Here is a 21,378-nt window from a genome sequence, read left to right on the forward strand (position 1 = left end):
GCATAGCTCGCGAAGCAGGAGACAGTGTCAGGTCGTGGGTCGTCCCCGCTTGGGCTTCATTGAGACCTTGGCCCGCTTTAATGTAGAGAGCCTCACATGTTGAGGTGGAGTACGCTGTTAAAACAGCAATATTAAATGTTTGGCTCGTTCAAAATATATGAACAAAAAAAAAACCGAAAAGTTACCAGCGGTTCCATCCTAAACCGGGGGTGGTATCCACAGCATGGTTGCACAGAACACCATTCTGCGTTGGTGGCCGTCGGCCGCGCGTATAAAAAAAGTACCCTGGGTGGGTCCAACACCGGTTTGGAGACCAAAACTTTATCCGCGCAAAGCACTTATGTTCACAGTTTTTTTGTTGGGTATTGCACAACAGAACAACAATCACCTGAAAATCACCAACTTCCACTGCAAGTATCTCCGGACAGAGATACAATTCTTATTTTCCGCCTTCGGAGCAATGTTCTCGAGATTAATACGCGTCGGGGGAAACATCTCTAGATATTTTTTTTTTGGTAACACATCAGTATTTTAATATAATAAAATTTATAAAATTGTGTTTACCAAAAAGGTAAACACGAGAAACGTCAAATGAAAATGTCCCAAAAAACACCATGGTGAACTCACGTAAGTTCACAATGATGAAAAAAGCTTTAGGTTGAAGATTGCCAGATTGACGTGCATGAGATGGTGAGAATAAGGACAGGGATAGATATAGGGTGGTTATGATTGCAATAGACAAAAGAAAGACCGTGGGAAACGGCATAAGGAAACGGTTCTTTTCAGCGGTTCGGATAGTATAAAAGAGGGTAACTGAAGGAGAACAGAAATAAAGTAAAGTATAGCAGCATATCAAGCTGAAGTGCGCGCGCCGCTTTTTTGTAAGGAAGATATCCTCGAAAATTTTGTGTGTGGTTTAAGTTTTTCAAAATTCCCTGTGCGCGGAGACCCAGAAAGGGTCAGTGTAGTGCCGAGAAGAACAATTCGGTAGTTTTGATATAAGACAAAGTGCCTTCGGTTCTGAACGCGGTTTCGGTCGATAATCGGGAGGGAGAAGGGCAACACTAAACCCAACTACCAGGACAGGATTCATCGCGGCAGAGAGAGGTGGAATAATTAATAAGCAGTGGGAACCTGAGGTGGCCAGTGAAGCCTTCTGGAAGCGCCAGGGAATCACATTTTTGCGAATCACAGTTTTTTTGCGCACCACGAAGTTTCTACAAATCACGATTTTTTTACAAATCACAGCTCTTTGCGAATCACGTATCGTACAAAAATCCAATTTTACGAAGCTACGAATTTCCACGAATTCGGCATCAAAATTTTTCAAATACAACAATTCTTTGTGCAACTCCGACGTCAAAGTGTTGCGAGTATCAACCTTTTGATAAAATTCAACACCATTTTGGATGCAAAGTCCCTATTCGTTCTACGTAGTCGACGTCATTTTTATACGTACTCGGCGTTATTGCGGGCAAATCCGCTACACGTTCGATCGCCGATTTATTCAAAACCCTACAACAAATCTTGCATCTCGGATTTATTTGTTCGTCTCGCCATTTACCTTAACGTTGGAGCGACCTACCTCGTTATAGCACGCAGCATAAAAGTTCACCATAGTGTAATTTGTATAAAAGCTTTTTAGGTGAGATAGGAATTAATAAACAAGTCAGGGTAATCTTAAAATTGTTTTTTTTTTGTATCCCAAATTGTACACGCTGTAAAAATCTGAATATCACCTGGATGTGCCTTGGCATGCGTCCGAGTCAATAGTCCGTTTTAGTCTTAAACATAATGTTCCTAGTATATCGGAAATTCTAGAAAATTGTAAGGTGTCTGTCAGTCACAATAGATACCGATCCAATTGGATTTATTTGTTCGTCTCGCCATTTACCTTAACGTTGGAGCGACCTACCTCGTTATAGCACGCAGCATAAAAGTTCACCATAGTGTAATTTGTATAAAAGCTTTTTAGGTGAGATAGGAATTAATAAATAAGTCAGGGTAATCTTAAAATTGTTTTTTTTTTGTATCCCAAATTGTACACGCTGTAAAAATCTGAATATCACCTGGATGTGCCTTGGCATGCGTCCGAGTCAATAGTCCGTTTTAGTCTTAAACATAATGTTCCTAGTATATCGGAAATTCTAGAAAATTGTAAGGTGTCTGTCAGTCACAATAGATACCGAAACGATTTAGACTGTTTTTTTTTTTGTTTACCTTTTTTTTTATGGCAGAGGGTATGAACCCTGCATCAACAAGCCCCCCAATCCCCACATAAAAGAGCTCTTTTAGGCAGGCAGTAGGGTGTGTTTAAAACTATTCCTTTTTTCTCATAACTCCAGCTGGTTAGATAAGAGTTTGGTATTTTTTGGTGACGGAAAGACCCGGGAACATAGTCCCAAAAGAATATTGTTCATAGATATTTTTATTATATACGGAATTTACATGTACATTGTGATTTTTTTTTGGTTTATTATAGAATTTGTATACGTCAGGAATACAGTTTCCATACGTTTATTTTTCTGCTCCTATAAATCTGTGTAAATTTATATACGTACGTTTTTTTTTGCGAGATAAAGCAAAAAACCCAGATGTGGTAAATTCAAATTTGCATGTATGTATATGGAAGTTAAGTGTTTGAAGGAAAATATTGTTTAATTTAAACGAAGCTTTAGTCTTTGTGAGTAAGATTTTATTTCCTTCGTGTGTAGAGTTGAAGATCATGTTAATTATTAAAATACGTCATTGAACTGAAAAGAGCAGTAGTATGGCTTGCTGATTTCTTTTTGGGCGGGGTGTGAGGATGGCAGGATGAAGAGGTAAGTAGAGGTGGGTGGAGCATGGCATTAGGGTGACCGCAAAAAAATTAGGCGAGCGGTCCAAGGTTGGGCGGGCTTCTTGGGGTATGAAGGTGTGTGGGTAAAATGAACGAAGAGGAGATATGAATATGTGTCCGTCTGGCTCTTTGGTGGGTAGGGTAAAGGACCACTACCCATTGTTATACTGAGCTAGTAAAGGGTACCCCAAAGAGCCGAAAGCAGGTGTACGTGACAAGCTGTTTCGATTATACCTTGTAAATCTCTTCAAAGCCTTTTCTCCCGGGAGTGGGAGTCGAACCCGCACTCCTACGATAGTTGAAATGGTTATAAACGCATTCAGCTACGTCATGCCTTAGTTGTTGGAAAGTTTTTCCCAATTGCCTTCTTACGCATACATATATTATCTTTCACACATCACATCAGGCATGCTTAACCAACGAAACGATATCATTTCGTTACGATAATCAACGTTAATAAACGAAACGAAGTCATTTCGTTTCGTTTATTAACGTTAAGATCGTCAAATTAACGAAATGATTTCGTTTCGTTTTCTGCCATATCAAAACGAAATCAAATCGTTTATGTTGATTATTAATTTCAAACTATGCTGGCAAAGCTGATTGATGGCGGAGTCATTAAAGGTGAAAGCATTAGCCAAGCTGATTGCAACTTTTCTCATGAATTTTGACAGTACGAACATTTCTCAAAGTATTTTTGACATTACCACCAACGAATTACACAAACAAATTACATAGAGTTTGTGTGTGTATGTGCGCTCGTTGTTGCCACCTTACGGCTTCACCATGGCTATAGCATTGCCAGCACAATTCAAACATAAAGTATCACGTTTTTGTTAACGTTTTTAACGTTATCGAAAGCTTTTCGTTTCGGTTAAAAACGAGATACAATTTATCTTGATAATTTCTTTATCGATAATATTTCGAAGTGTTTCAACGGAAACGGTGGAAATTTTTTGATAAACGATTAGCTTAACGTTAAGGTGCATCCCTGCATCACATAATTCGTATGTAGTTATGTGTTAAAGTTATGCATGTTTGTAAGGCGGTTTTCAGAGAAACTTGGTATTTTGTTGTTGTTTTTTGTTCTATTTATAGAACTACAACGAATTAACCATATGTTGTCTACTTATATGATAAACCATTTCTCCCGGGAGTGGGAGTCGAACCCGCACTCCTACGATAGCTGAAATGGTTATAAACTCATTCAGCTACGTCATGCCTTAGTTGTTGTAAAGTTTTTCCAAATTGCCTTCTTACGCATATATTATCTTTCACACATCACATAATTCGTATGTAGTTATGTGTTAAAGTTATGCATGTTTGTAAGGCGAAACTTGATATTTTGTTGTTGTTTTTTGTTCTATTTATAGAACTACAACGAATTAACCAAATGTTTTCTACTTATATGTGTCTGGCGGGGATTGCCCGTATCGCTTTAAATGTACGAAAACATTTATTTCAAGCAATTTTTAATTTTATAATTTATTTAATAATTTGGGAAAATTTAAGCAAGGTGACATCAGGACGGACAAGGCGACAGCTGTTTCGATTATACCTTGTAAATCACTTCAAAGCCTTTTCTCCCGGGAGTGGGAGTCGAACCCGCACTCCTACGATAGTTGAAATGGTTATAAACGCATTCAGCTACGACATGCCTTACTTGTTGTAAAGTTTTTCCCAATTGCCTTCTTACGCATATATTATCTTTCTTTGGTTAATTCGTTGTAGTTCTATAAATAGAACAAAAAACAAAATACCAAGTTTCTCTGAAAACCGCCTTACAAACATGCATAACTTTAATACATAACTACATACGAATTATGTGATGTGTGAAAGATAATATATGCGTAAGAAGGCAATTTGGAAAAACTTTACAACAACTAAGGCATGACGTAGCTCAATGCGTTTATAACCATTTCAACTATCGTAGGAGTGCGGGTTCGACTCCCACTCCCGGGAGAAAAGGCTTTGAAGAGATTTACAAGGTATAATCGAAACAGCTGTCGCCTTGTCCGTCCTGATGTCACGTTATTTAAATTTTTCCGAAATTATTAAATAAATTATAAAATTAAAAATTACTTGAAATAAATGTTTTCATACATTTAAAGCGATACCGGCAATCCCCGGCAAACTCATATAGGTAGACAACATTTGGTTAATTCGTTGTAGTTCTATAAATAGAACAAAATACCAAGTTTCTCTGAAAACCGCCTTACAAACATGTATAACATACGAATTATGTGATGTGTGAAAGATAATATATGCGTAAGAAGGCAATTGGGAAAAAATTTACAACAACTAAGGCATGACGTAGCTGAATGCGTTTATAACCATTTCAACTATCGTAGGAGTGCGGGTTCGACTCCCACTCCCGGGAGAAAAGGCTTTGAAGAGATTTACAAGGTATAATCGAAACAGCTGTCGCCTTGTAAAGTTTGAATGTTTGAAATATATAATTATTATATACAATATGGAATTTTTTTGTCGCAGAAGAAATAGCCTAATTATCGTTAAAGGTTACAATGAACTTTTAAAGTGTTATATTTCTTTACAGTCAATTTATTTTTTACTTTTTAGTTAATTTATTAACCAATAATAAAAGCTTATTTTTAAAAAAGTTTTTTTCTTCAATTTTTTACAAGTTTCTTTATCTAGTTTCTGGGATACCACATGCATCAAGATTGGATTACAATTCGATGTATTTACTTCAATGTTCTTCAAGACAGTTAAACACTTTTCTGAGGAATTAATATGTGTTGGAAAAATATTTGGTTGTAATAAAATTTTAAATTTAAAGGTGAACTTTTTTTGACATATCCTGATAGACAAATACTTTCTTTTGCAGCATCTGTCATGTTATAATCGATAAGCGAACTGTTATGGAACCTTCTACGAGCGCTGAAGCTGCAGCCGCATCCGCAGCCGCTATTGGCCCTGACACACGTTTGGAGCTCATGGGCTCATTTGTTATTAAGTCTCTTAAATTAAAGCCCGAAAAATGGACACGAATCATAACCGTTGAAGAGCATAAGACTGTTATAAAAGAGTTCCTCGATCGGCCTATACCAATGGTTCTAGTTATAATTCTCACCCAGGCAGCACAATTAGTTCCATCCAATACCTTTCCTCTCTCACAGCTAAAGAGCAAAGGTGTATACTTCATTAAAAAACATCCACAACCTGTGCCACCTGAGGAATGTGGCAATTTTATCATTTATGGTGACTTGGCTACACGTACCATCGACCAGTTATCCGCTTTAGTGGAGGAGGTAGTTGTACCATTACTCTCTAATGAAATAAATTATAAATCATGGCCAAAACTGGTTACCCAAGATGTACAAAAGCATGTTCATAGTTTAAAAAGCACAGTTCATCAGGTAAAGGGTCAAGTCAGTGGTGAGACTATACTAGCAATGCCAGTTGGAGTTGAAGTGATTGTTAAATTGGCCAGCAAATTAAATAATTCAAGGCACAGAACAATCGATTTGTATTTAAAAAGTGCAATTGAGGGAGTGGTCATCAATTGGGCTGAACAAGTACATGAAGTTGTCAAAGATAATTCTTCAAATGCATTCCTAAATAGACAAAATCCTACGCCACAAGTCGGTAAGTAAATGTAGTGATATTTATCTCTTAATTTTCATCTTAAAAATTATATTTAGTTAATAGACCGACTAAGTTTAATATACTATCCCTTTTACCGAAGCAGAGTAAAGGGATAACCTCCACTGAGTTGGAAAGGGCAGGTGGAGGAAAACTTAATCTACCAATTAGCGGCAAATATTGCGAAACCAAGAAAGCTGGCCTGATTTTCACGAAACGGCCAAAATCGATTTAACTTTTAGGCGCCAATTGTTGAATGAATGAGAGATGTCTTCTTATCTGCCTTGGAGGCGCAACTACATCAATCAATTTTCGGATTGGATGCCTCTGTGTTCAGACGTCTTAAGAAGATATTCCATGGCAGTTCTAAGTGGGAAAATTGGGTGCTCAGCAACTTTCTCCGTTGCAGCGATTTAAGGATTCTGATGCTTGTTGTTGTTGTAGCAGTGCTTCGCCCCTTCAAAAAACGCGACCAATCACAAATTGTCATCAACGTCCTCCAACGGGAGTCCAAGGAAACTTGCTGTTTCAACAGGGGTGGACCATAATGAGAGGGATTTTAGAGGCGTTTGTTCCCCAATACAATTAAAGAGATGGTTGGAGTCATTTGGGACACATTGAAAGCAGGACATACATTTTGTGTCGGAGTTGATTGCGGACAGGTAAGAGTTTAACCTGTTACAGTATCCAGATCGAAGTTGAGCTAGAGTGACGCGGTTCCGTAGGTAGAGTGCGCTTCTCCTCTGCCAGTTCTTTGAGTACCGGATTTGCCGGGCAATTCCTGGCATAGAAGTCCGACGCTTGTTTGTGGATATCACTGAGGACCTGGCCAATTGCTTTGTAAGTGGTAATGAGCGTCTCTTTATCTTAACCCCAAGTGCTTCCGGCAAGAGATTTGAGGATTTTATTACGGCTCTGGATTTTTGGTACAATTGCACCTGCATGCTCTCCAAAATATAGATCACGATCGAATGTCACATCCAAGATTTTAGGGTGTAAGCCAGTCGGTAGCATGGTGCCATCGACCTGGATGTTCAATATGGTCGACAGTTGGCGCGTCCATGTTGTAAATAAGGTCGCCGATGATTTGGTAGGTGACAATGTCAGGTTTCGCGAGGCGAGGAAATTGGAGAGATCAGGGAGATAGCTGTTTATTTGTTACAAAACTCATCGATGTCTGGGTTGTGACCATTATTGTGCAGTCATCGGCGTAGGAAACGATAATGATCCTTCTGGTGGTGAAGATAGCTGTGATATGTAGCAGTTAAACAGAAGTGTGAATAGGACACCGCCCTTTGGCACCCCTTATTTAATTCTTCTTCGTTTAGATGTACGTTCCTGAATTACACCGATGCTTGCCGCTCAGACAGATAATTTTCGGTCCACCTTTTGAGACTTGGGGGAAGGGGAAACCTTTGCAGGTCTTGCAGTATCGTGCCGTAATTGACCGTATCAAAAGCTTTTGGTAGGTCTAACACAACGGGTACTGCCCTATCGTAGGGGTTTTTATTTAATTCGCAATTTATCCGAGTGCTAACGGAATTTAGCGCGGTGGTAGTGCTATGTAATTTTCGGAAGCCATGCTGAGGATTGGCTAGTTGTAAATTTGCATAAAAATAGGCAAGCAGAATTGCTTCAAGTGGCGATAGGAGAGATATCGGACGAAAAGAATGTCCTATATGAGCTAGTTACACAGGCTTTAGTAGTGGAATCACCAGCATTTTCCATTTTTTCGGGGATGACGAAGATGGAAAGGGAGAAGTTGAAGACATGCACTAGGTAACTAAATCACTCTTTGCCTAGGTTTTTAAGCATCGGCATGGCTATGCCGTCAGGGCCCACTGCTTTAGATGGTTTAGCATGGACCTGGACATTTTCAACCTCTTTGGCGGTGATGGTAATTGGCGACGCGCTGTATTTATGCTTGTCTGCGCATCTGTTGGCCAGCCGTCTTACTTTGTCAACCGTAGAATGCATTACATATTGTCGGCAAAAAGCGATCGCGCATTTTTTCGCATCCGATAGCACTTTATCGCCAAAATCAATGGATATTTTGTCATTGTGCTTAGACGGATTCGATGGGGACTTTACGGTGGACCAAAGCTTACCCAGCTTGTGTTCATCCACAAGCAATGTGATGCGTTGGTTTATATCCCTTATTTAGGGATCACCGGGGTCGTGCTGTCTTATAAGGTCACGTTCTCTCGATAAATTTGCGGCCTCCGCCGGAAATTGACACCGGATTTCCGGAATTCTTCCGGCGGGAATAAAACGAGCCGCCGCAGATTCGATTACCCTCTCCCTTGGCGAGCATCAAATGCGATAGGGAGGGCAGCAAAGGAATTGTAATCATCCCACTTTCCTTTCTTAAAGTTGTTGAAAGTGAGGTTCTCATTAATGATGAAGTCGGCTCCTCCCTCGAGCAAAAGGAGTATAGGGAGGTGGTCAGATGCCAATGTTACCATCGGCTGCCAGTTGACGCAGTTTACTAGTCATGCGCTCACGATGGACAGATCTGACGAACTGTGACAGCTTCCTACCATACGAATGGGGGCGTCTCCGTTTATTGTGCAGAACGTCGTTTCCTCTATTTGGGCGGCCAACATCTTACCCCGCTGTCCGCTTGTAGGTTAGAATGCCATAGATCGTGATGGGCATTGAAATCGCCTATAATAATGCGATTATCGCTATTCAGTAGTGCGCTGATATCAGGGCGGTATACACTGAGGCAACATGTGACAGGAGGGATATAGATGTTGTTGATTTCTAAGTTTACATCGCCTGACCGGACAGATATGCCATGACGTTCTAGGACACTGTCCCTGCGGCTGATGTCGGGATCGAATAGAGTAAATTGGACTGAGTGGTGGATGATAAACGCGAGACCGCCTCTATTTCCGCTCTCGCTATCTTTTCTGTGGACGTTATACCCAGAGCAGGTCTGCAGAAAAGTCTTTGGTCTCTTGAATCGCAGCAATGCGGATGTTAAGCCGCTTCATGAAATCAACTATCTCCGTGATCTTCCCAGTTAATCCATTACAGTTTAACTGCAGAATTCTGAAGTGCAACAGGGAAGACGTCGTCACTGTATGGGTAAGTTACGGTTGACTACGCCTGAGTTGAGGGAGGCCAGGACGCAATTGCTGTTGTGGCCCTGGGACTGGACGTCCATGGGTAAGCATTGGGGTGCCCGGTGTATTTGGGTTTGCGGCGTGTCAGCATGGCGCGATGAAACCCGTCGGGGGGTTGCCGTCGCTGATACCAGAACACCTAAAGTGGCACCGTCCAAGACAGGAGCTGCATTGGGCAGATGTCGCAAACATATATAATCTGTGCTGGCAAACGGAGGAAAAGGTGGTAGGGACTTTCCCATTTTCTACCACCAAAGCGCAAAAATCGACCAACATTTGCCTGTGTAAGGAAATTAAGAAACGATTCAATTTCCAAGACGAAACATTAAACATTTTGGAATACGAGTATTTTGATTCAAAAAATACTTAAAGCTTTTCCATTTCACAAGAATTCCATGGAAATTCTTAACAAACGAATGGCGATCATTGATATTATATGATAAGGAAAAGATAGAAAAGATATTTTCTGACGATATACTTAAAGGATGGATAAAATTGGGAATTGAAAAGAGTCTTCTAGAAGAAAATTTGTTTGAAAATTTGAGTGAATAAATGTGATGCTTAGCAATATTACCTCACAGTAGTGCAGCCGCAGCAAGTTCGTTCTCTATAATGAACGACATAAAAACCGCCAAGCGTAATGGATTAAAAATTTCAAGCATTTCCAATAAAATATTAATAAAAGAGTATTGTATCAGACGGACTTTATTTCAGCCTCCAATTGAATTAATAAGATTTAATAAAAAATTTTAATTTTTAGAAGGTAATTTTTTTCCTTGTATTTAATAATATCCATGTGGCACTAGATTTTTCTTTTGTTTTTTCTGACAATTTTTTTTTGTTGAAAATTTTGGTTTTTATTTTAAAATGTGTGCACAAATTCAATACAAGAAATTAATTTGTTTATGAAAGAAATGTACTAGTCATCTACTCACAAATATTTTCCTGCACTATTTTCATCAGATTTTATGAATAATTTTGAACGAAAATAAAAAAGTTTTAAGTAAACGATACGTGTAGCAGAAAAATACTGGTACATTGGAAAATTGTTGTTGTAATTAGACGTATCGGAAAAGTTTCCTCAGTATTTCAAGCTCAAAATACAGGAAAAAGCAGGTATCATATAGGCATAAGCTATGTATATATATACGAATTTACATTAATTTTTTTGTTTTGTTTACATGCTTTTTTAAGTGTTATTTCCGTGAAATGTGCTTTATTAGTTTTACAATAAAATATGAATTGTTTTGTACAAATATAAAATGTAGCTATTGTTTTCTTGGGAAAACAATTTACCAACTTCTACCACTATTTTAATTTTTCGTCTACCAGCATTCTGTTTTTAAAGGTCCGTGCGGTGCTTAGGCGTGAACAGGAAGGAGCCAAAAAAGATTTATAAAAGTTACTAGGACGTCGGGTTTTGGGGTCTAGCCCAGAACAACCTGTCCGATGTAACCATCCCTTGCACGTGACACATTGACAAGAGCGTAACCCTCCTAAAAAGATTCTTTTCCAGCATACGTAACAAAACCATTTCTCTGGTCAGGGATCAGGTTCAGGACTCGGATTGGGTTCGATACCTTCCCGGAGCAGGAGAGTATGGCGCAGTCCCGCTGCAAGGATCTGCCGGGAGGATGACAATTTGTGGAAGGGACGCAACAAATTAAATGGGGTTACACTGAAATGACAGCCCTGGGTCGGGAAAAATCCTTATTCGCTCCGGTGCATAGGAAAGGCTGCCTTGGGAAACTGATTTTGATGCATCTTTATGCATTGTAGGCAATTTCGGATGCATTTTATTTATTTATTTATTTAAGTCTACAGTATCAAATATTTTACAGTCTAGAACAATATATTTAGATAAATCCCAAACAGAGACACAAGTTTTTTACTAACAAATTGGATTAAGTGTTTTACAAAGTGTGATTTTGAGGAAGCAAAGTCAACATGGTTTGTGATTGAAAATAAAGCATTGATTTCACGCAATGCCCGAGAAATAGGCGCCATACTCGCATATTTTGTTTTAAAATTTTCTAAATAAAAGGGGAACATTGTACGCAGATTTCTTCGCGGAACATTAAAACTAATACGCTAAAGTTAAACTGGACAATCAATTACGCCATTAATAACGTTAAACGTTAAAAACCTTCCGTCGCTTTTCCAAAGAATCCAAATTTATTAGCATACGTCGAGCATCATACGAGAGAGCTGGATCTTCAAACCCCGAAGGGAACGTAATGCGTGTTTCAGAAAAACTTTTTGGACACGCTCGATCCTATTGATCGAAAACTGATCATATGGTCGCCAAATAAAGACTGCGTACTCCAAGTGTGAGCGGACAAGCGACGAAACGAGTTGTTTATGGGTGTAAGGGTCGGCAAATTCAGACGAGTTGCGACGAATGAAACCCAAAAGAGAATCTGGTTTTGAAATTATACCATTTAAATGACAGTTGACATTAAACTTTGCATCAAACACAACTCCTAAATCCTTAAATTCTGTAACGGATTTTAGTACACCAGTACCAATAGCATACGATGTACTCAGATTGTATTGACGCTTGGAAAAAGATAAATGGAAACATTTTTTAATATTTAAAGAGAGGAGCGATTTCACACACCATCTATAAAGATTGTCGACATCCTTCTGTAGGTTCATCGCGTCAACTAAGTTTCTAACATTACAAAAAATTTTTAAATCGTCTGCATAAAGCAAAAACTCTGCATGTAAGAAACAATCACTTATGTCGTTAATAAATAGTATAAATAGGAGTGGTCCTAAAATACGACCTTGGGGGACCCCCGAAGAGGCAACAAATTAGTTAGAAGACACACCATCAATCGTAACTACGCAGCATCTATTCATTAAATATGAATTGATCCACAATAAGAAAGATGAGTGAAATCCTATGCAGGCCAATTTACTAAGTAAAATTTTGTGCGAGACTTTATCGAAAGCCTTAGAAAAATCTGTATAAATACAGTCAACTTGGAGTCCAGAAGAAAATGAAGAAGTGCAGAATTCAGTGAACACAGCTAAATTAGAAACTGTTGACCGACCTGACATAAACCCATGTTGATTTGGGTTTATCAAAGTCTTAACAGCAAAATAGATTTTTTCTTTGACTATGTATTCAAAAAGTTTTGAGATACATGAGAGCTTCGCTATCAGCCTATAGTTGCGAACATCACTTTTACTTTCATTTTTGAAAAACGGCGTTATGGTAGTCAGTTTCCAATCATTTAGGAATGTACCTGCGGATAGGGATTTATTAAAAATGATGACGAGTGGACTAACAAATGCTGAACAACTTTTAAATAAAATAGCTGAGCAACCATCGACATTTGTCTTAGAAGAAGGCTTAAGGTATGCTAAACCATCAATAACATCCTTTGAAGAGATCTCCAAGTTCCCAAAATTCAAGCATGACGGGATATCAGCAGAAAAATCAGGCGGCACCCCGTCATCGGTCACATAGTTTGACTTAAAAAAGTCTGCAAATAGGTTTGCAGCCTCAACTGGGGTACTAGCATAATTGTTATCATATACAACCGATGTAGGTATACTTGAGCAAGCTTTTTTCGATTTAACAAAATTCCAAAACATTTTTGTATTAGTTTTAATGTTACGCTCAGTGTCATTAATATACCTTTTATAAAGCTTTTTATATAAAGACTTAAATTTTTTTTGAAAGTGCTGATATTTTACAAAATATGCGCATTTATGAGATATTTTATACTTTTTAAGATACTTATTTTTAAGATTTTTCAAGCTTTTTAAACGCAAGTTGTACCAAGGAGATTTATAAAGAGCCCTCTTTTTTAAAGGAATATTATTTAGACAAAAGTCATTCATAATTAATTTAGAGAAGCAACTTTGAATATCTAGATCCGAAAGTAACTCAGCCCAATTGAATTCACTGAGTGAGTTATTCAAACTCGGATAGTCACAAGATGCAAACTTAAGCGCAACCGAATCAGTATGGTTTAAGGGTAGAAACTCACAGAAAGTTAGCTTAATATCTAATGGAGCATGATGAACACCTTCATCGGATATTGGAGAAATGCATTTTGATAAAGAGTAATTTATGTTATCAGTAATAAATATGAGATCTAAAAATCGATTAAGTTGATTGAAGATGCTACTAGTTTGCTTAAGATTTATACTTAGAAAGCTATCAACCACATAAGATTCATTTAGAGTAACAATATTATTAGCTGTAAGACCTGAATTAGCAGAATGACTGCTCCAATTAATATAACTTAAGTTAAAATCACCTAAGGCACATAAGTGATTATCTCGCAAATGCTCTACAGCCATAGAAATACATTATCCACATGAGCCTTATATAAAGTCGTATCACTGTTTGGCGGGATATATGAAGCAATGACATACAAACAGCCAAACGTCTTAGAACCTCTGATACAAACACAAAGTTGGTCCAGCAACGAGTCATCATTAATAAAAAAAAAAATTAAATAATAATAAGCGTGTAAGAAAATGCACGATACTTTCTTCTGACAGCAATAAGAACGCCACCTCCTCTCATAAAGCCAGTTTTGACAGCATCACGATCCTTTCGAAAGACATCATATAAACTCGGACCAAAAACTCACTATCATAGAAATCAGAATTTGGCCATGTTTCAACCAAAACAACAACGTCAAAGGCCTATTCGGTGCTAAAATGAAGTATAATTTCTGATTTAGTCCTCAGCCCGGAGACATTCTGATAATATATTTTCAGACCACTATTACAATCAGACGAAGAGCTAGTGTTTAGGGTCACATTCGATTTGATTGCGCCGTTTCCTTTTGAAAAAAAATAAACGGCTTTAGGTTAACATTTGCTGGCCAAAGAGATGACTGCATAATAATACGGAATAAAGATGACGGTACACCCAGTTTGAAATTGACACGTCTGCGCTTATTTGCTGGGTTATCCTTTTGATAATAGCATAACAATGGATCAAATTAATATTGATATCTGTGTGTTTCGCAACATAGTTTTTTATGTCATCCGCAGTAACTTTATGTCCAAAAGACGACAAATGAACCCATCTGTTGCGAACAGAAACCGACAATTCAGTGTTATCACTTCAACCAACAACAACCTGTGATTTCTTTTGCCTTTTGCTTCTATTTATTTTCTTGTCGTTTACAACAACAGTCCAATAAGTAACATTGTTCGCATTTAGAGACGATGATTGAGAGACAGAAGTGCCGCCAACAATAGGCTCAGAGTTATCAACATACTCTACTACAGATGATGAGCGCAAATCGCCATCAGCAATTGCCTTTGACAAATCAGCATGAGTCATATCAGTAGCCGAAAGAGCACTTAATTCGGTATGATTATCATTGCTGCTCGCCATGGAATAGTCAGTACTAGAAGAATTATCAACAGATGCAGCAACAACATCGGTAACACTGACACTGACATCAGTCGCCGGATTAATAGCATTAACAGCAACTATGCAAGAAGCAGCATGTGCAATTAAGGGCAAGCCATCACGGTCAGCGACCTTTGTTTTAGATCGCGTAACAAGTAGATTATTAACATCTGCATCACTACTGTTAACAGCTGTGCTACTAGCATCATTGTTTTAAGATTTTCTAGGCAAATTATTGTTTTTGTTATTGTTTTTAGCTGTATTGTTAACAACAGTGCTACTAGCATCATTGTTTTTGGACTTGCTAGGCAAATTATTGTTTTTATACTCAGTTGAGCAGAGCTCACAGAGTATATTAACTTTGATTGGATAACGGTTGGTTGTATAAAGGAATCGAGAAAGATATAGACTTCCATATATCAAAACCATCAGTATCGAAAAAAAATTTGATTAAGCCATGTCCGTCCGTCCGTCCGTCTGTCCGTTAACACGATAACTTGAGTAAATTTTGAGATATCTTGACGAAATTTGGTATGTAGATTCCTGGGCGCTCATCTCAGATCGCTATTTAAAATGAACGATATCGGACTATAACCACGCCCTCTTTTTCGATATCGAAAATTTCGAAAAATTGCGATAATTCATTACCAAAGAGGGATAGAGCTATGAAACTTGGTAGGTACGTTGAACTTATGACGCAGAATAGAAAATAAGTAAAATTTTGGACAATGGGCGTGGCACCGCTCACTTTTAAAAGAAGGTAATTTAGAAGTTTTGCAAGCTGTAATTTGGCAGTCGTTTAAGATATCATAATGAAATTTGGCAGGAACGTTACTCCTATTACTATATGTATGCATAAAAAAAATTTGCAAAATCGGAGAACGACCACGCCCACTTTTAAAAAATATTTTTTTAAAGTGAAATTTTTACAAAAAATTTAATATCTTTACAGTATATAAGTAAATTATGTCAACATTCAACTCCAGTAATGATATGATGCAACAAAATACAAAAATAAAAGAAAATTTCAAAATGGGCGTGGCTCCGCCCTTTTTCATTTGATTTGTCTAGGATACATTTAATGCCATAAGTCGAACAAAAATTTACCAATCCTTGTGAAATTTGGTAGCGGCTTAGACTCTAGGACGATAACTATTTTCTGTGAAAAGGGGCGAAATCGGTTGAAGCCACGCCCAGTTTTTATACACAGTCGACCGTCTGTCCTTCCGCTCGGCCATTAACACGATAACTTGAGCAAAAATCGATATATCTTTACTAAACTCAGTTCACATAATTACCTGAACTCACTTCTATTGGTATAAAAAATGGCCGAAATCTGACTATGAGCACGCCCACTTTTTCGATATCGAAAATTACGAAAAATGAAAAAAGTGCCATAATTCTATACCAAATACGAAAAAAGGGTTGCAACATGGTAATTGGATTGGTTTATTGACGCAAAATATAACTTTAGAAAAAAACTTTGTAAAATAGGTGTGACACCTACCATATTAAGTAAAAGAAAATGAAAAAGTTCTGCAGGGCGAAATCAAAAGCCCTTGGAATCATGGCAGGATTACTGTTCGTGGTATTACATATATAAATAAATTAGCGGTACCCGACAGATGATGTTCTGGGTCACCCTGGTCCACATTTTGGTCGATATCTCGAAAACGCCTTCACATATACAACTACCACCACTCCCTTTTAAAATTCTTATTAATACCTTTAATTTGACACCCACATTGTACAAAAAAGCGTCCACCTATAGAACTAAGGCCCACTCCCTTTTAAAATACTCATTATCACCTTTCGTTTGATATTCATAATGTATAAACGCATTCTAGAGTCAACCCTTGTCCACCTTTATAACGATATCCCGAAAAGGCGTCCACCTATAGAATTAAGGCCCACTCCCTTTTAAAATACTCGTTAACACTTTTCATTTCATACCCATATCGTAAAAAATTCTAAAGTCACCCCTGGTCCACCTTTATGGCGATATCCCGAAAAGGCGTCCACCTATAGAACTAAGGCCCACTCCCTTTTAAAATACTCATTAACACCTTTCATTTGATACCCATATCGTACAAACAAATTCTAGAGTCATCCCTGGTCCACCTTTATGGCGATATCTCGAAAAGGCGTCCACCCATAGAACTAAGGCCCACCCAGTTTTAAAATACTGATTAATACCTCTCATTTGATAACCATATCGTACAAATTAATTCTAGAGTCACCCCTGGTCCACCTTTATGGCGATATCTCGAAAAGGCGTCCACCTATAGAACTAAGGCCCACTCCCTTTTAAAATACTCATTAACACCTTTCGTTTGATACCCATATTGTACAAACGCATTCTAGAGTCATCCCTGGTCCACCTTTATGGCGATATCTCGAAAAGGCGTCCACCCATAGAACTAAGGCCCACCCACTTTTAAATTACTCATTAACACCTTTCATGTGATACCCATATCGTACAAATTAATTCTAGAGTCACCCCTGGTCCACCTTTATAACGATATCCCGAAAAGGCGTCCACCTATAGAACTAAGGCCTACTCCCTTTTAAAATACTCATTAACACCTTTCATTTGATACCCATATCGTACAAACAAATTCTAGAGTCACCCCTGGTCCACCTTTATGGCAATATCTCGAAAAGGCGTCAACCCATAGAACTAAGGCCCACTACCTTTTAAAACACTCATTAACACCTTTCGTTTGATACCCTTATTGTACAAACGCATTCTAGAGTCACCCCTGGTCCACCTTTATAACGATATACAGAAAAGGCGTTCACCTATAGAACTAAGGCCCACTCCGTTTTAAAATACTCATTAACACCTTTCATTTGATACCCATATCGTACAAACAAATTCTAGAGTCAGCCCTGGTCCACCTTTATGGCGATATCTCGAAAAGGTGTCCACCTATAGAACTATGGCCCACTCCCTCTTAAAATACTCTTTAATACCTGCCATTTGATACGCATGTCATACAAACACATTCCAGGGTTACCCGAGGTTCATTTTCCTACATAGTGATTTTCCCTTATTTTGTCTCCACAGCTCTCAACTGAGTATGTAATGTTCGATTACACCCGAACTTAGCCTTCCTTACTTGTTGTTATTGTTTTTAGCTGCATTGGCAGTGGATTCATCGCCGTTGTTTACAGCAGTGCTACTAGCATCATTCTTTTTGGAGTTGCTAGGCAAATTATTATTTTTGTTATTGTTTTTAGCTGCATTGGCAGTGGATTCACTAAATCGAACTTGTTTCTTAGATCGATTTACATTTTTATGATCACTCAAAGCCATGTAAACTTCACTTAATGAGCTTATGGCATTTTCAAGCTTATTCAAATAAGCTGGAGTAGAAATTCCATCACAATCGTCACATCTAAAGATCACATTCTTACATGAAGTAATGATTTTAATGTAGCTAGAGCTCAACTTAGTGCGTTTATTATAATAAATAAAAGAGCAGATACCACACGATAGGAATCCACCCGAAGCCCACTGTAAGCCACAATTAGCACACAAAGACATAACAAAGCAATTAAAAGAAAATAAGCCACGGAGCAACAGAAAAACATGTCTGCACGCGGCGACGAACGATTGAAGCAGAGACTGTGTTTAATCGTCACAAAGAAAAGTTGTTGGGGTTCCACAGAAGTAACGTTATGCCATAGAAGTGGCTGTCCAGTTGTTCTGTTATGTGCAAAGTCCACGTCGTGAAAAAATGACCGTATGTACATTAAATCAGTTCCAAGTCCTGTGTTGTGAAAAATTTGAAGAGACAGGGGATATACATACATATGTAAATGTTTATATTGCAGCATGGTTTTTTTTCTTGATTCCAGTCTGCATTCGCAGAGCCATGAAGATGCCGGACAAAACTAAGTTCCTCCTCTAAGCACTTCAACCCGCCGGGGAATAAACCTCACTGCGTTGTTGTTCATCAGCAACGAGAGCAATGTTTCCTATATTTCAGGATGAGGGTGGCAGAGTTATGATGACTTTCCCACCGTTATGATGGTTTTCCCACCAAAAAGATTAAACTCCAACGATTAAGAAATCGGGAGTTCTCATAAAATATTTTGTCCTTAACGTAAAAACATTTAATATAATAATATAAAAATGCAATATTCATTTATGTAAATTTTTTTGTAATGAAAACAAAATCAAAGTAAAGTAAAAAAATATGAGAGCCGTAAGAATTTAAAATTTTATTTAAAAGACATTTGACATTTGACTCCCACCGGTTTTACTTTGTAATATTTGTATCATGCCTCAACCTACGACTTTATTGGTTTATTAATTTTTGAATATATAAAATTATATTGTTTTGGTAATATTAGGGGCGGAGCGCCAAAAAATATTTTTTTCTCCGGGCGCAAGAAAACCTCACTACGCCACTCAACTGACTGCTGCTGAAATTGAGTACTTGAATGGCAAAAGTGTCAGATATTGCTGTACTCAGTGCTCAACTGCACGGCGAAACTCATTACATCGAGATACCAATTAATGCAACCACGAAATAAACAATCAGCAGTGCAGCAATAGAGAAAAGCGAAGCCAAAGCCACCAACCATAACAGCTTCTACTTCAGTAGAGCTACAAAAAAAAGCAATAATATCACTAACAATAATGATAACTAGTATCGCCTGTGGTCGAAATTCGATCAACTTGTATTTTTTTCAACTCAGTCTATGCATCCAGTGTTGGCGGTAGTGCAATAATGCGTTAATAGTTAAGCAGTGAGTGGAAATCTAGCAAACTGGTCTAACTTACTTAAATTTTTTATTAAGACGATGTAATTTTTATTGTATTTTATTAAATTTTCAAATGTAATTATAACGTTTTGGTATGGAGCTCATTAAACAAAAATATAAAAAATATCTAAAAACAAAAGAAATTGACATAGAATTAAGGTGAAATTACTTGACATTAAATTGAAAAATAGCTTTTTCCACACCACCCGGGAGGTCCCCGTTTGGGCGCTACCGAAGTTAGTTTTGTGTGTTCGTTTCCCCAGTAGCCCTATATTACCCATATACATATATCGCCCATTTACTTCAATAGTGTCATAATTCAAAAACACGAACTTTTAAATAAAAACGAAGAAATGTGCTTAAGGAATTTAGCCTATTTGTTGGCGCTTTACCGAGTTTAATTTTGTATAAATACTTATGTAGTATGTACATAAGTGTGAAAAAAAACGTAAATTTCGAATAGAATAGAGGATATCTTCGTAAAAAATAAAAATATAAAAAAATTATGTAATGGGAAAGAAGGCAGATTTACTAAAAAATTGCAAATGAAAGAAAAAATAATAATAAAGTACTTAAAGTGCGAAAAAATTAAGTTATGTGAATAAACAGTTCCATATAAAAACGCAATAAGTGCACTTAGAACTTTTTCCGGGTTTTAATGTTATCATTGTGGAAATATGAAGATTCTAATATTCGGATATTTAATGTTGGGATTCCCACTGGGAGCTATGTACGTAATTAATTTGTATTAAATTTGTAAACACTCCATTTCATGAATATATATGACCATATCTACCATAAAATATCGTCTGTGAACGATATAAAACTAAGATATAACAAAGCAGAATAAATTAGAAAGAAAAGAAAAACAAACAAAATATTGAAATTATTCACGCAAACATATTTACTAAAATAAAATTGATTTCATAATTTTAAGCGACATAAACAAATTGGGATTATGGGATCTAAGCATTCGATTAAAGGGCATATAATCAAACAAAGTAGCCTAATAATAAATATTGTGGGTAATATACTGCCTATGCAATATTTCGACCTAAAATCGAAAACGTTTTTGGATCGTTTTTTTTTCGTTTAATATACAACGTGAAATTTTCCGATTCAATCAAATTGCATTTAAATAATAATAAACTAAGTTGAAATAAAAGATAATATAATAAAATAAAATAAGAAATATCAAAATAAATTAGCATAAAAGACAATATAAAAATTTTAATGTAACATCTTTGTAGCTAATTTAATACGCAACGTGATAAAAGATAATATAATAAAATAAAATAAGAAATATCAAAATAAATTAGCATAAAAGACAATATACAAATTTTAATGCAATATCTTTGTAGCAAATTTATTTATTTTTTGTTCACTATAAGACGTGCTATATCTAAAATGAGCATAAAATCTGGAAATGCAAAAAACATTTAGGTCAAATTTGCTATTAATTGTTATAAATAAAAAAATTTAGTGAGTTTGAACAAAAGTTGACTCATTATTTGTGATTTCATGTTTTTTTGAAAGCACCTAAAATAAAAAACAAAGAATCTATTAAATAAAGACCTATGCATTTACGTGTAAGTAAAATTTGTCCAATAAAATAGGCCGGTTAGGTTATTACT

The 21,378-nt window shown here is 37.1% G+C and overlaps 1 protein-coding gene across 1 annotated transcript in view; it reads left to right on the forward strand.

Moving 5' to 3' along the window:
- Positions 1-21,378, forward strand: part of Dhc93AB (Dynein heavy chain at 93AB) — a 2,991,564-nt gene that overhangs the window by 219,474 nt on the left and 2,750,712 nt on the right. The window contains exon 2 of the mRNA XM_067759821.1: positions 5,688-6,448. Coding sequence (XP_067615922.1) covers positions 5,722-6,448 — 727 coding nt within the window. The 5' untranslated portion in view covers positions 5,688-5,721. The remainder of the gene's footprint in view (positions 1-5,687; positions 6,449-21,378) is intronic.

Source organism: Eurosta solidaginis, chromosome 1 (assembly GCF_040869045.1).
Source record: "Eurosta solidaginis isolate ZX-2024a chromosome 1, ASM4086904v1, whole genome shotgun sequence".
Classification (NCBI taxonomy): Eukaryota; Metazoa; Arthropoda; class Insecta; order Diptera; family Tephritidae; genus Eurosta; species Eurosta solidaginis.